Below are 15,964 nucleotides of genomic sequence, written 5' to 3' on the forward strand. Positions count from 1 at the left end.
TTTTTATGGTGATGGGGGGGGTTTAAGTCACAACAGTCAGACAGAATAAGAATGTTTTCTCATCACATTGCAATGTTTTCCTATTGCCTCCAGAAGATGGAAGTATTTGAATAACATCTCTCATTTTTTTCCAATACCGTTTGAAATGACCAGCACCTTCTGACAGAGATTAGATAAAGCTATCTGTAAAACCAAATCTGTAAGCATCAAAACAGCATTTTCTGTTAGACTTTCATGATAACATTGGCAGAGCTTAAAACTGAGACTTTAATTGATCAGAAAATAAAGCAAAACAGATTGTCTTTCTTCTACATAAACAGTACAATTGCGACTTTGAGTTCATGTTTCGCTTTGAAGCTAATAGTGGCGTGTCCACTGATACACAGCTCTGGACAAAATTAAAGAGAACTCTGCAAAATGATCAGTTTCTCTGGATTTACTATTTATGTGTTTGAGTAAAATGGACATTTTTGTTTCATTCTATAAAGTACTGACAAAATTTCTCCCAAATTCCAAATATAAATATGGTCATTTAGAGCATTTATTTGCAGAAAATGACAACGGGTCAAAATAACACAAACGATGCAGTGTTTTCAGACTTCAAATAATGTAAAGAAAACAAGTTCATATTCATTTATAAACATCACAATACTAATGTTTTAACTTAGAATTTAGAAATCAATATTTGCTGGAATAACTCTGATTTTCAATCACAGCTTTAATGTGTCTTGGCATGCTCTGTACCAGTCTTTCACATTGCTGTTGGGTGACTTTATGCCACTCCTGCCGCAAAAATTCAAGCAGCTCCACCTTGTTTGATGGCTTGTGGCCATCCATCTTCCTCTTGATCACATTCCAGAGGTTTTCAATGGGGTTCAGGTCTGGAGATTGGGCTGGCCATGACAGGGTCTTGATCCGATCTGACTGTGTGGCATGGAGCATCCCCAGATCATCACTGATCCTCCACCAGATCTCACAGTGGGTGCGAGACACTGTGGCTTGAAGGCCTCTCTTGGTCTCCGTCTAACCATTAGACGACCAGGTGGAGGATCGGTGATGATTTGGGGGTGCTTCAGCAAGGCTGGAATCGGGCAGATTCGTCTTTGTGAAGGACGCATGAATCAAGCCACATACAAGGTTATCCTGGAAGAAAACTTGCTTCCTTCTGCTCTGACAATGTTCCCCAACTCTGAGGATTGGTTTTTCCAGCAGGACAATGACACAGTCAGGTCAATCAAGGTGTGGATGGAGGACCACCGGATCAGGACCCTGTCATGGCCAGCCCAATCTCCAGACCAGAACTCCATTGAAAACCTCTGGAATGTGATCAAGAGGAAGATGGATGGCCACAAGCCATCAAACAAGGTGGAGCTGCTTGAATTTTTGCGGCAGGAGTGGCATAAAGTCACCCAACAGCAATTTGAAAGACTGGTAGAGAGCATGCCAAGACACATGAAAGCTGTGATTGAAAATCAGAGTTATTCCAGCAAATATTGATTTCTGAACTCTAAGTTAAAACATTAGTATTGTGATGTTTATAAATGAATATGAACTTGTTTTCTTTACATTATTGGAGGTCTGAAAACACTGCATCTTTTGACCAGTTGTCATTTTCTGCAAATAAATGCTCTAAATGACCATATTTATATTTGGAATTTGGGAGAAATGTTGTCAGTACTTTATAGAATCAAACAAAAATGTTCATTTTACTCAAACACATACCTATAAATAGTAAATCCAGAGAAACTGATAATATTGGTCTCTTACTTTTTTCCAGAGCTGTATATATTCAATCACCGATATAATAATGTATATCTGTATCAAACAGTATCCACCACTAACAAACTTCATCGGCGAACACATCAGCTGAATGTAAACAAGTTCACTGAAACTGAGTTAAGATACAAACAGACATTTTCAGACTCATTTATTGTGAACATCCAAGTGTTTGTTCAGAGTGACTTGTTTTATGTTTTCATCAAAAAGTGGCTTTTTCTCGCGCTCTCCCTCCATCACACGCTCAGAGAGGGAGACGAGCAAAGCTGGTTCACTTGAAGGTTTAAAGGCAAATGAGCATGTAATTTATGACATGTATCCATGTACAGGTGCATCTCAATAAATTAGAATGTCGTGGAAAAGTTCATTTATTTCAGTAATTCAACTCAAATTGTGAAACTCGTGTATTAAATAAATTCAATGCACACAGACTGAAGTAGTTTAAGTCTTTGGTTCTTTTAATTGTGATGATTTTGGCTCACATTTAACAAAAACCCACCAATTCACTATCTCAAAAAATTAGAATACATCATAAGACCAATAAAAAAAACATTTTTAGTGAATTGTTGGCCTTCTGGAAAGTATGTTCATTTACTGTATATGTACTCAATACTTGGTAGGGGCTCCTTTTGCTTTAATTACTGCCTCAATTCGGCGTGGCATGGAGGTGATCAGTTTGTGGCACTGCTGAGGTGGTATGGAAGCCCAGGTATCTTTGACAGTGGCCTTCAGCTCATCTGCATTTTTTGATCTCTCGTTTCTCATTTTCCTCTTGACAATACCCCATAGATTCTCTATGGGGTTCAGGTCTGGTGAGTTTGCTGGCCAGTCAAGCACACCAACACCATGGTCATTTAACCAACTTTTGGTGCTTTTGGCAGTGTGGGCAGGTGCCAAATCCTGCTGGAAAATGAAATCAGCATCTTTAAAAAGCTGGTCAGCAGAAGGAAGCATGAAGTGCTCCAAAAGTTCTTGGTAAATGGGTGCAGTGACTTTGGTTTTCAAAAAACACAATGGACCAACACCAGCAGATGACATTGCACCCCAAATCATCACAGACTGTGGAAACTTAACAGTGGACTTCAAGCAACTTGGGCTATGAGCTTCTCCACCCTTCCTCCAGACTCTAGGACCTTGGTTTCCAAATGAAATACAAAACTTGCTCTCATCTGAAAAGAGGACTTTGGACCACTGGGCAACAGTCCAGTTCTTCTTCTCCTTAGCCCAGGTAAGACGCATCTGACGTTGTCTGTGGTTCAGGAGTGGCTTAACAAGAGGAATACGACAACTGTAGCCAAATTCCTTGACACGTCTGTGTGTGGTGGCTCTTGATGCCTTGATCCCAGCCTCAGTCCATTCCTTGTGAAGTTCACCCAAATTCTTGAATCGATTTTGCTTGACAATCCTCATAAGGCTGCGGTTCTCTTGGTTGGTTGTGCAACTTTTTCTTCCACACTTTTTCCTTCCACTCAACTTTCTGTTAACATGCTTGGATACAGCACTCTGTGAACAGCCAGCTTCTTTGGCAATGAATGTTTGTGGCTTACCCTCCTTGTGAAGGGTGTCAATGATTGTCTTCTGGACAACTGTCAGATCAGCAGTCTTCCCCATGATTGTGTAGCCTAGTGAACCAAACTGAGAGACCATTTTGAAGGCTCAGGAAACCTTTGCAGGTGTTTTGAGTTGATTAGCTGATTGGCATGTCACCATATTCTAATTTTTTGAGATAGTGAATTAGTGGGTTTTTGTTAAATGTGAGCCAAAATCATCACAATTAAAAGAACCAAAGACTTAAACTACTTCAGTCTGTGTGCACTGAATTTATTTAATACACGAGTTTCACAATTTGAGTTGAATTACTGAAATAAATGAACTTTTCCACGACATTCTAATTTATTGAGATGCACCTGTATGACTACTCCACTTCAATATGAAAACAGGTAAATCCCGGGCATTTTAGGCAAATTAAAAATCCCAGTTTGACTTTAAGGACCCTCCGAGGGAAACGGTCATGTTGTCACCTCAAAACAAGCAAATATCACAGCTTTTCATATTTCCATTACAACTTGTGGACAGTTTTCCCGCTTCCTTTGGTGATTGTTGTGCTGCACTGATAGACTGAACACCGGGGAAGGTGAATTCTCTGACATCACGATTGCGTATATATCTTCTCCCTCGTAACGAATATTATCCATAACAAGCTAAGTAAACATTAAACGTGATTGTCACTAGAGGGTGAAATGCAACTGTCATATCCGGAGGTTGAAGATGGTGAAAGGGGGGTGTTTTCGCCCGTCAGTCATTGCTGCTCTTTGACAGTTTGGGCATACCAAGATGGCTGCTCGAACACTTCCGGTGGCTTCACCTCCTTTTAAACGTTGCGTCAGCGATCCAGTTCTATATATATCAGTGGGCGTGTCCCGTTTAAACAGACATACCCCCCCCAAAAACAAAAACCCAGGAGGAAAGCATTTTTAATTAAAATATTAATTAAACTAAAAGAATGCACCAATGAATCATCAAAACTTTGCAAAGATGAGAAAAGATCTGTGAGGCACCCCTTCTTTTCTGACTGAAATGGTATAGTCCAATTTCCTATTGGAGTGGCATGAAAGGTGGAGCCAAACTTCCACTTGAGGAAGTGGATATTTTTAGTTAAAGAGAAAACCCAGAAGGGAGTTCGCATTTCCAAGCCACGAGTTCCCTCTGGACTTTCCTATGGGTTGTTTTAATGGCATTTTTGGGTTTAGGAGGAAAATAAGCGCTGTACTTGGACATTTTGTTCTACAACATAAAATAGAAACAGTCATACCCCAAACGTGAATTTTGAAGTTGCCGTGTTTTTTTAAAGCATGTTGCTAACATGTTGCTAGATAAGAACCGCAGCGGTTTTCTGTTTTGTCAGGCACGTTCACATTGTAGTTGTAGTCCTTATTTAGCAACTTGCTAGCAACATACATTTTTTTAAAACACAGTCATACCTCAGATGTGAATTTTGAAGTAACTGTGTGTAACTTATGTTGTAGAACAAAACGCAATGTTTATCACAGATCTAATTTTGGTCATTAATTGAAAAACCTCATTATAAAAACCCACTGAAAATTCCAGAGGGATCATGGCACATTAGCCTTCCGGGTTCGCCTACTAATAGACATCATGGCTGAACAGCTCTATACAAATAGAAAAACATATACATTGAAAATGTTTTGTTTGTTGTTGTTGTTGTTTTTGAAGAACAGCTTTGTTTTTATGCTTAGAGAGCAAATGTGAAATTGACCATACAGGCAACAAGTCTTGATTTACTGGTTGTTTTGAATGTGTAGTTGACAAAAAAATAAAAAATACGGCATGCAGTTGATCCAGCCAAAATAAGTATTTTAACCCTCCTATTGCATTTGGGTCATTTTTGACCCGGGAGTGGTAGATAATAATTTGTAAATACCACATCGTTTTTAGTATGGGAACCAAACTTTGGGACTGTTTTTTAAGACTATCAAAATTCACATAATACATTTTTTTTTTTTTTTTTTTTTACAAAAAATTGTTTAAGATATATAAGCATTAAAAAACAAATTGTTACATTTTTTGCATTCGTAGGTCATTTTTGTCCCGGGCATCAACTGTGGCTTTACACATGATATTGCCGATTTTTTTGTACTTCTATTAATTAGAATTTTTTTTATAATCACTTCACTTACATTTTGCCTCTTTCACATACTCTCTCACACACTTTTTTGTCTCTCACTGGGACTGCACACACACACACCACAAACGTTAATGCACACGTTAGTCTAAATAGGGCTTGAAAGAGGAATTGTCCACATTTTTACTGTGCAATCATCTGATGCAAAACCAGCTTACAGCATACTCACACATCAACAATCAACAGTTCATGAGAGTAAATAGAATAGATTTAGCTTAAAAAAACATAGTAAAGAAGTATTAATGTTGTATACTTGAGTTGTACAGTTGTTTTGATGATGTTTAGTCGAAAAATAATCCATTGCTTTCATAACTTTTAACCATCAATTTGCAGTGAGCAGAGTAATAGGAAATTCCTTCAAATTACTAGTAATTCTCACATTAGATGTTAATATAAATTGTATATTACGTTATATTTACATAAGATTTCACAGAAATATTTATAAAAAAGATGTCTTCACGTGTAATGCACTGGTTTTGCTGTAGTTAATGTACATTTTAAAATGTCAAAGAATTTCTACATTTCATAATTTAAATAAAATGGCATATTAATGAATAACTTTTATATTTGTCAGTTAACATGCCAAAAAATATCATCTTTTTAATGGGTTTCAATGGGGACATTTTGTCCTGAAGGTCCTGAGTGTAACTATTTTGTGTACACAGTGTATTATAGATGTATTATAGGAACTGAGGTTGAAATGTCAAAATTCCCCCAAAAATACACACCTTTGGCAAAATGTATGCAGTTGGCATTAACACAGCCAAAATGATAGAAAAAAGAATGAATGGAAGAAATGTGGTAGGAAAAAAATCTTGAATGATTGTAATCAGAAAAAAACTACTTCAATTTTCTAGGGAGCATAAAGATTGGACTGTGGAGCGATGGAAAAAGGTCATGTGGTCTGATGAGTCCAGATTTACCCTATATAAATGCGATGGGCGTGTCAGGATAAGAAGGGAAGCACATGAAGCGATGCATCCGTCATGCATAGTCATGCACTGTACAAGCCTCTGGAGGCAGTGTTATGATTTGGGGTTGCTTCAATTGGTCAGGTTGAAGTTCAGCAATGTTATGCAGCAATAAAATGAAGTCAGCTGACTACCTGAATGTACTGAATGACCAGGTTATCCCATCAATGGATTTTTTCTTCCCTGATGGCAGGGGTATATTCCAGGACGACAATGCCAAGATTCATCGGGCTCAAATTGTGAAAGAGTGATTCAGGGAGCACGAGGAATCATTTTCACACATGAATTGGCCACCACTGAGTCCTGACCTTAACCCCATTAAAAGTCATTGGGATGTGCTGGAGAAGAGGGGTTCGACTCTCCCATCATCAATACAAGATCTCGGCCCAAAATTAATAAATGTTGTGACGTTGTATAAATTTGTCAAAACAATGCCACAACAAATGCACACCGTAATCAAAGCTAAAGGCGGTCCAACCAAAGATTAGAATATGCAATTCTTTTTTTTTTTTTTTTTTTTTTTGGACAGGCAGTGTATATGTGTGACGCCATGGGTACGGCGTCCGTAGAGGGCCTTTCCGGGCTCTGCGCGTTTGTCTATCCGCCCCTTCTGCTTTATTCTGTACTCTCTCTCCCTCACACACACACACACATAGATCGGGTTTAGTCATGGAGGAGTTGAGCGCGGTGGGTGAACAGGTCTTTGATGCCGAGTGTATCCTCAACAAACGCCTGAAAAAGGTAACAAACACACCCACACACGAACACGTTCATCGTGCGTGAAATCACCCTCTGCGCGTGTTTCTAACAGCGTGTTTTATATGCACAGGGTAAACTGGAGTATCTGGTGAAGTGGAGAGGATGGTCTTCCAAGTAAGTGAGAACTGAGATGCACACTGCCTTTATTGTGTGCATATATACAAGCCTGTGAATATGCAGACTATAAATGCTGTGTAGAGAATATTTACTAATGTTTTGGAAATGCAAAGTAGTTTTTTCATGATGCCTATACATTTTCTTGAACGCTATTATTGAGAAAGGGAGCGAGAGAAACAATGAAAACAAAAACAGCAGCGTGTTGCGCGTTTTTAATTTCCATGTCCACGCGTGAATGCATGCATTGTTTGATTATTATTATTATTATTATTATTATTATGTGACCGCTTTCAATCAGCTGTGTTTGGGTTTGCGTCGTTTGTTTGGATTTTTCTTTGTCTTCAGATGGTAGTTTTTTTTTAACCATACTATCTGTTGCATCTGAAGTCGAAGTTGTTTTTTTTTTTTTCGTCTTTTCCCTCGCCGTGTATCAAAGAGAAAATGTAGAGACGAGCGAAAAGAAAAATCGAAAAACACGAGCGCGTTGTTTTTAAACCAACTTAACAGTGATCAACATCGTTACAGTGGGCGACAATGGCCCGGTCGATTGTTACAAACGGAGGAAACATTGTAGCACTTTTTATACTATTCTGCTACTTTGTAACACTTTGTTCTTTTTGTAACAAAACACTTTGATGTCGCGCCGCCTGTAAAACAACTGCGAGTTTTTTTCATTAAAACAACTCCAGCTGCCCCAACCCCCCCTCATGCCCCCACTCACGCTCTCTGTTACATTTGTCGCCCCCTTTTTGCCCCCTCAATGGGCACTCGAGCTGTCAATCACAGCCGCTCGCGCGCCACACCCCCCCCGCGCGAGCTTCCATCTGCTTAAGCGCGCGCCATTCAATATTTACATTTCCCAATTCACATTTATTTGTGTTTATGACAAGGTTCGCACCATGCTCTGATATTTACCAGGGCTTTATGCCACTGAAAAGGCTTGGATATTTAAAATGTGGGGGTGAAAAGTTTAAATGTATATAATATATTTTGATCAGTGTTGGGTAAATTACTCTAAAAATTACATCTACAGTGTAATTAGATTACTGTGCTAGTTACTCTCTCTGAAAAGTAATTGCATTACTTATTACTAATTACTTTCTAAAACCCTTATCAACCTCGTCCAGATGAAAAATACAAGGATAGACATGAAACTGTTCCTTTAATTCTTTCAAATAAATCAAATAAATTATTCATGAACTGGTCAAAGAATTTAAAGGGGCGGCGTTAAATTAGAAAACATACATTTTAACATTAAACGTTAAGTTTCGATTTTAAATTCACTATTGTTTAATATAGAATTGTTCTAGAGTCTATAAAGTATTTCACACAATTACATCAGAAGTAACTAATTAAATTACTGAAAAATTCAGAGTAATCCCTTACTTTCTCAATGAAAAAGTAATTTAATTACAGTAGTTAATTACTTAGTAATGCATTACACCCAACACTGATTTTGATATAGCCTAACATTTGATATGTGTCATAATATTGTATTTTGCATATCTAGTGACGGATTTAGATATCGTAATGTCAGTTTCAATAGATTGATTTTATTGAACATAATCAGACATCACAGTGTGTCTGCATTCATATATTAGAAAGAACATGTCTTTATAAAGCTAAAAATGTCTCTGAAAACCAAAAGGGGAATTTAAAATTGTGATTTCCAGACAAAGTTGCATAAAAGTCATAATGTAAATGTATTTATTGACTATACATTTTCTTGTTATGCCTTGATTGAACTGTTTTATTGATGCATAATAGATGTACACTTATTACCTTGTAATTAATTAATGTGATGTTATTAAATCGTGTTTTACTGTTATATACGCTTTAGATACTGTGAATCTATGCATGTTATTCTTAAAGTGAACATGAAATCAAAACCGACCCCCGTTTCCTTTTTAATACACATTCTTGGTGTGTTTTCTTTTTTAATGATTCATCAGTGCATGTTATTTGAAATAAAATAAAAAGCTTGTCTTTATAATATTTAGTCAAAACTTCCTTAACTCACGTCTTCAAGTATAGAGACCATTAAATCTATTTCTGATAGATAAAATCAATTTATTTCTTTTTTTAAATTCGGTTTCACGAAATACAGCACATGATGGAAGTATGGGTTGTGGATATAATTTTATATTGACTTTAAGCAGTTGGTTGGGTAATGTTGGGTTTAAGGGATCTGTTTTCTTGGATCACGTTTTTATGTGTTAAAAGGGCACTTCAAAGAGTCTGGACCCTCTGGATTTCATTTACGTAAACTCTCATATCTCTGTTTTTTCTTCTTCTGTGCTATAAGCCACTTGTTCATGAATTAAGGTTAATGTAAACTCATATGGCTTAACTTAAAGCCAAAAGGGTCATGTCTAAAGTCCAGATCAACTCTACAGCTCTTCTGTTTACATTTACAGTAGCTACGCAAATTGGTATCCAAATGATATTCAAGGGGTGGTACACAAATAGCTTCACTGTTTTGCATGCTTGATTATGCTGTTGTACATGGCTAGTTAAAATGCAGTTTCAGAAGAGTCCTGTGGTGTGACATGCTATAATCAGGGTTGGGAAGGTTACTTTTAAAAAAGTATGCCACTACAGATTACAGAATACATGCTGTAAAATGTCATTTTTAATGTATTCTGTTAGATTACTCAAGGTCAGTAACGTATTGTTAATCATTTGGATTACTACTTCAGCACTGGCAGATTTTTTCACATGCTTCAATGTGCATTTTCATCATAGAATTCATAAAATATAATCACACCTGGTAACAGATCCTTGGCAAAGGCAAGAAATAGCATATTAGCTTAGCGTAAAGCTAACTGTTGACATGACAGTTTACACAAGGTTAGCTATTTTTACTGCTACAAACTTCAAAGAATGTCCACAACGGCATCCTTTTCTGATCATATGTAGATTCTGTTCATAGAATGAGGCAGAAAATATATTGTTTGTAGCTTTCTTTACCATGTAAAAATTCCCCAACCACATAAAAAGCGTTGATATGGCATGTGATCGTGTATTTATTGCATGTATGTTTCATCTGTCAAAGCGTTTCTAACTGTTTTTGTTAAGCTGTAGAAACATTATGTAGCTCCTCTATTAAGTTCCAGAGTGAAAGTTCCTCAATGACGTCATATCCACCTTTACACTCGCAACAATATGAACTTGTATGCATGAAACAAATCATAAGAAAGTGTTTCACCGCTCTTCCGCTATTTTAAATGCATTCCAGTTCTTCGATAATTGTTAAGCATTCAGTTTTTTATGGCCTCATGATTAGGTGTACATTTAAAAATATATTTGTTACACCATAGGACCAAAAAAGAAATGGAAAAATGGTGAAAAAACCAAGTTGTTCAGATATTCCCTTATGCATGTTGTATATACTACCAGACAAAAGTTTGGACACACCTTTTTTATGTTAAAGATGCCCTCGTCTGTTTTTCAGGCACAACAGCTGGGAACCTCAGGAAAACCTTCTTGACCCGAGACTATTGGCTGCATTTAACAAGAAGTAAGACTTTTTTCCACCCATTGGCCCAGCAGGCCTTTCTGCGAGAGGGACGCCCCCTTCCCTATCACCATGTGCAAACAATATGGGCTGAAACGCTTGGGAGGGCGTCAATGGGGCTCCATTCACGGGGCCATTCAGAGGCTGCAGACGTGTCCAGGCTCACGAGTCTCCCTGTAGTCTGAAAATCAAACATCGTTAACGCTTTTCTTTTTTGCCTCTACATTTGCGTGTCAGCCGTGCATGTTTGGTTTCACAGTTTATGAAGGATCCCGTGTTAAAATGACACACAGATTACTTGAGTAACAAAAACCACATGTTGACTTTATCTGAAGTGCTACTGTTTTAGATTTATACACTTTCTGCAAAACATTGCCAGTGCAAAACTGAAAGGTCCTGGAGTGTTTTGGGTGGTTGCTAAGGTGCTTTGAGTGGTTGCTAGGGTGTTCAGGGTGGCTACTTACTTGCCAAAGTCCACCCCCAAGTCTAAGACCTTTTCTGAGGCCTAATTCTGAGATTTATCATACGCCTGGTGAAAATAGTACGTCTGATCTTTTGGAAAAGTAATAGCACACCTATACTTAACGAACCGCATGATTTGAGGCATCATTCTTATCTAGTGCACAAACAGTGCGGGACCAGTTATGCGCCGATTTTTAAGGGTCTGTTCAGATTCCTAACACTAACTATAAACAATGGTAATAGTGATGCTTACACCACTAATAGCACATCCAGTAAAATTGATGAAAAATAAGGAAAGAGTGTTTTTTGTGAAAATTAGAACGACAGAGTGGCAGAGGGTTGTGACAGGATGTGAGAAGTGAGAACAGGAAGTGAGGAGGCAAGAGTGTTCATTCATAAAACAGGAACTGGATTGCACAACTGGGTTACGTTTTTGTGCAATACCCTATTTATTTGATTAATTGTGCAGCCTTATTGAGATAACAATTACAGCAGGTGTACTTATCTTAAATAGAAAAATTTTAAGAATGTATATATACCATACATTTGAAACTGTGCAATAATATTGATGGTAAATTGAATCTATCCCAGCTTAAAGGGATAGTACACCCCAAAATAAAAATTCTTTCATCATTTGCTCACCATTTCTCTCCCAACCTGTTTGGATTTTTTTCTTCCATGGAACACAAAGCAGAATTTTAGCCTTAAGTCACAAGACTGTATATGAAAAAAGATGCAACAAAAGTGAATGGTGACTGAGGCTAAAATCTACTTTTGTTTACTATTAAAGAAAAAAAGACATATGGAACAGTAAGAGGATGAGTAAATTATCCCCCGATTTTGTATTTTTGGATGAACTCTCTCTTTAGAGAACAGAAAGTAATGCAGCCCTTGAATGCATGACATGTCCTAATAACAAGCTCCCGATTCAGACGTAGGAGCTTCTCAGGTGCACTTCAAGGCAACATAAGCCCTTCATTGGATGATTTCCCTGAAATAAAAATATACCCATAATTCATTTAGGCAATTTAGGCAAAATAATTTGGCACAGTTATTGGCCAAATATTGGCTGATTTATCTCCCTGGCTGACAGGGCTTGACATTAACTCTTTGGTTTACCAGCCATTGTGGCTAGTGGTATTTCAAAGTCACTAGCCACTCCGCATTTTCACTAGTCAAAATCCCCTGCTTCACAAAAAGTGATAAAACTAACTGGAGACTGTAACTGCATGCAGTTGTTTTGGACATTTTTTTTTGAACAAGAATTATTTGAGTTCAGCAGGACTAAGTCATCTCTTAGAATATCTGAAGGTAAACATGGTCAGTTAGAACAGGAGGAAAACTTTATCAATAGTTTGTCCATGGAATGGACAATAATGCCAGAATAATCAATTTAATATGCATCTATACCAGTTAGTGTTAGGCTACTTTAGTAAAACATTTTAGCTTGGATGATGAGGTGTATTTTAAAAACCTTCTAATCGATGTTGACGCATGGCACACTGTTGTCTCTTTACCACATCAGTTCGAGAGGTTTGACTTCCTCGATATAGCGCGTTAAAGTAGAAGTTTCTCAGTAGAATTCAAATGGGTCACAAGTTTTGTGATGTCTGCCGTGATATCAAGTAAAGCCTCACTGAATCATGCAAGTTTCATTGGCTCTATCCTGGAGCATGTTGGTGTGCGCTGCTGTGGTTCGTGCAAAAGCATGCTTCTTTCACCCCGCGCAGATGCGCGAGTAAATTATGAGAGGCATGTTTAGTGCTTATAAAGACACTGAACACGGGATGAATACAATTAAATTTATTTGGCTGTGGCCACCCACCAAAGTGGCTAGTAAATGTGACGGAGTTACCCGCCACTGCTGTTTCTACCCGCATTTGGCGGGTGGGCAGGATATATTGGTCTATGACTATTTCTTTGTAACTTTTACTTTTGTGTATGTTTTCTGTTTAGTGAGCAAGAGCGAGAACTCTTGATCCGTAAGAAGGGAAAGAGACCTCGTGGACGACCCAGAAAAAATTTGGTGAGTATGCCTCAAGCAGTACTGGGAAAACCTCACCAACATCTCAAGTGTGCCTCAGTTCCTCACAGTTGTGTACATATTTCATTCACAGGAAACCATTCCAGCCTTGTCAACGGTGTCAAAATCAAGCAGCTCGTCCTCTTCATCTTCATCCTCTGGTTCATCCTCCTCTTCCTCATCTTCTTCCTCTTCTTCAGACGATGATGATGATGAAGACGATAATGACAGGAATCCGAAGCCCAGCCCTCGTCCACGAGAGCTTCACCCAGTCCCTCAAAAGAAAGCACAGATCGTGGTCGCAAAGCCGGAACCTCCAAAGAAACGAGGGAGGAAAGCTCTTCCTCCAGAACTCAAGGCGCTGCGTCAAGCCAAAGGTCCGCGGAAGATTCTCAAGCCCATCTCAAAAGACTCTGAGCTCCGAGGTAGCATAAAGAAACCGCTAATGCCTGCTAGCTTCATGTATACCGGGTTAAACAGAACATCTGGACGAGAGCCGGTCACACCACAGAACAGAGGACCCTTTACCCAGAGTGCATCTGTGAAGAGTTCGCCAAGTACCACGGGACGCTCTGTTGGATCAACCTCCTCGCCTTCACCAGTAAGTCGCCTGTCGCAATCCAAAACGGCTTCCGATTTTAAGCTTTCTGTTTCGGACATGACCACCGGAGGAGCTGAACACAAAACAACAACATGCAAATCTCCAGGAGTGGCTGCATTAAATTTGCACAACTCAACCAGTAACGGCAGCAGACAGGCATGCTCGCAACCATCAGCTACATCGCCTAAAATACAGAGGAAACAGGAGGCTTCAGATCAGAGTCAACCTCCAAAAGCTGTTCTTCCAAAATCACCATCAAGCTCCTTTTCATCTCAGAAAACCCCCTTCAACCTCCAGGCTCTCAACCTGCAAAGCGTCAACAAAACCGCACAGGGTAACAGTACATCTACCACTAAGGACAGTAACCACTTGAAGGGTTCCACCAACCCTGGAAGGAAAAGTACTGGATTTAATACAAGACACGAGAAGACTTCTGCACCAAACACCCCTAGTAAGCTTACAACCACCCAGCAAGTCCTCAAGAGTCCACAACGGGACAAATCCAAAGCAGAAGAAACCAGGGATTTGTCCGAGAGACTCGGAAAGAAGAATCAAGATCGAACGGAGAAGATTCTAACTCAGACTCCAACAAAAGAGAGCCGAGATTCCCAACTGGTGCAAGACAGATCCTCCGCTAAAGATGTTTTGAAACAAGGCAAGACCCTGAGCGAGCTGAGCACTGGAGAAGAAGGAAGCAGCTCGGATTCAGACCACGATTTCTCATTCAAGAGCAACAACCAGGATCTGTCCATCTCTGTGCAAGCAGGTCAGGACTGGAGGCCAACACGGAGCTTGATCGAACACGTGTTTGTCACTGACGTCACGGCAAACCTCGTCACAGTCACGGTGAAGGAGTCGCCCACCAGCGTAGGGTTCTTTAGCATCCGAAATTATTGAATGTCATCAACTGGAAAAGTAGCTACTCTGGAAAAGTTGGAACAGCTAGGAGAAAGAGATAGAAGTTCATAGGTTTTAAAGAAATCAAAAGGAACTTCTTGTTGCCGCTCCATCTGAACAGATTTGACTTTTTTAATGGTTTTTACTCAACGCTGAATTGTCATAGTTGGTTACTGTTGGAGTTTTGAAAGAAGACCAATGCCTAATCATTCAGAGACATGTATAATCTTACCTGATGTTTAGTAAAAAAGAGAACCGTTTGTCTACAGTTGCTGTACTATCTCTTATGAATAAAGTATACTTGTCGTTACTCCACGTGCCATTCCATCTCACGCACTGTTGAGCACTCAGACTTTCAAAGTATACTCTTTTGAATGAGAGTCCGTATGGACGCGTTCGGATGCACCGCCGATGTGCTAAAAAGCAGACTGTCCACGTGTCTAAAAAAACTAGGCTGCACACAGACAGTACACTAAAACTGTGCTGATGACAAAATTTGCATCATGCACACTGTGCGTGAGATGATCCGGCACGTGGAAAACCGAAGTATACAGTACTTTAGCATTTAAAGTGACAATTAATCTTAAAAAAACGAGGGATTCACCATTCTTCTTGGTTTTCTCTGCAGGGATTGTTTCTAGTTCTCCTATAGTTGATTCTGAATACGGTATTCGTAAAAATGAAAGTCACAAGATCAGGAATCTATCCATGTGTGGTTTAAAAGGATTGTTCATCCAAGAATTTTCATTTTTGGGTGAACTGTCCCTTTAATGTTGAATCTCAAATTACATCTTTAAATATGCTTATTTTAGAGCTATCCACTTTTTGCCCGATTACATATATGACTGAGGGTTTATTTTTTTCCTTCTGGTATGAATGTGGGTGTCCTTTTGATACTACAAAATAATTTTCTGTTTATTTATTATTTTCTTTTTTACTGGTTTTGTTCTTGATATGCTGAAACACACAGTAAAGATTTGTTTTTTTACTAAATTCATCATCATCTGTTTTAATTCAGAACTTCATTCTGATTTCATTTTGAATGATTTCAGTTAATATATGTTTTAGTCTCAAGCATCAAGTGGATCAATTATGAAGCTTGAGTCTGATTCTAGATTATCCTTCTGAAACACAGCTC

The 15,964-nt window shown here is 38.7% G+C and overlaps 1 protein-coding gene across 1 annotated transcript; it reads left to right on the top strand.

Moving 5' to 3' along the window:
• The first annotated feature begins 7,064 nt into the window (after positions 1-7,064).
• Positions 7,065-15,823, top strand: cbx2 (chromobox homolog 2 (Drosophila Pc class)). The gene is made up of 5 exons (XM_051717094.1): positions 7,065-7,191; positions 7,280-7,323; positions 10,781-10,846; positions 13,262-13,331; positions 13,423-15,823. The coding sequence occupies exons 1-5, from the start codon at positions 7,120-7,122 to the stop codon at positions 14,824-14,826; spliced, it is 1,656 nt and encodes a 551-aa protein (XP_051573054.1). The 5' UTR covers positions 7,065-7,119; the 3' UTR covers positions 14,827-15,823.
• The last annotated feature ends 141 nt before the right edge of the window (positions 15,824-15,964 follow it).

Source organism: Myxocyprinus asiaticus, chromosome 14 (genome assembly GCF_019703515.2).
Source record: "Myxocyprinus asiaticus isolate MX2 ecotype Aquarium Trade chromosome 14, UBuf_Myxa_2, whole genome shotgun sequence".
In the NCBI taxonomy this organism is placed as follows: domain Eukaryota; kingdom Metazoa; phylum Chordata; class Actinopteri; order Cypriniformes; family Catostomidae; genus Myxocyprinus; species Myxocyprinus asiaticus.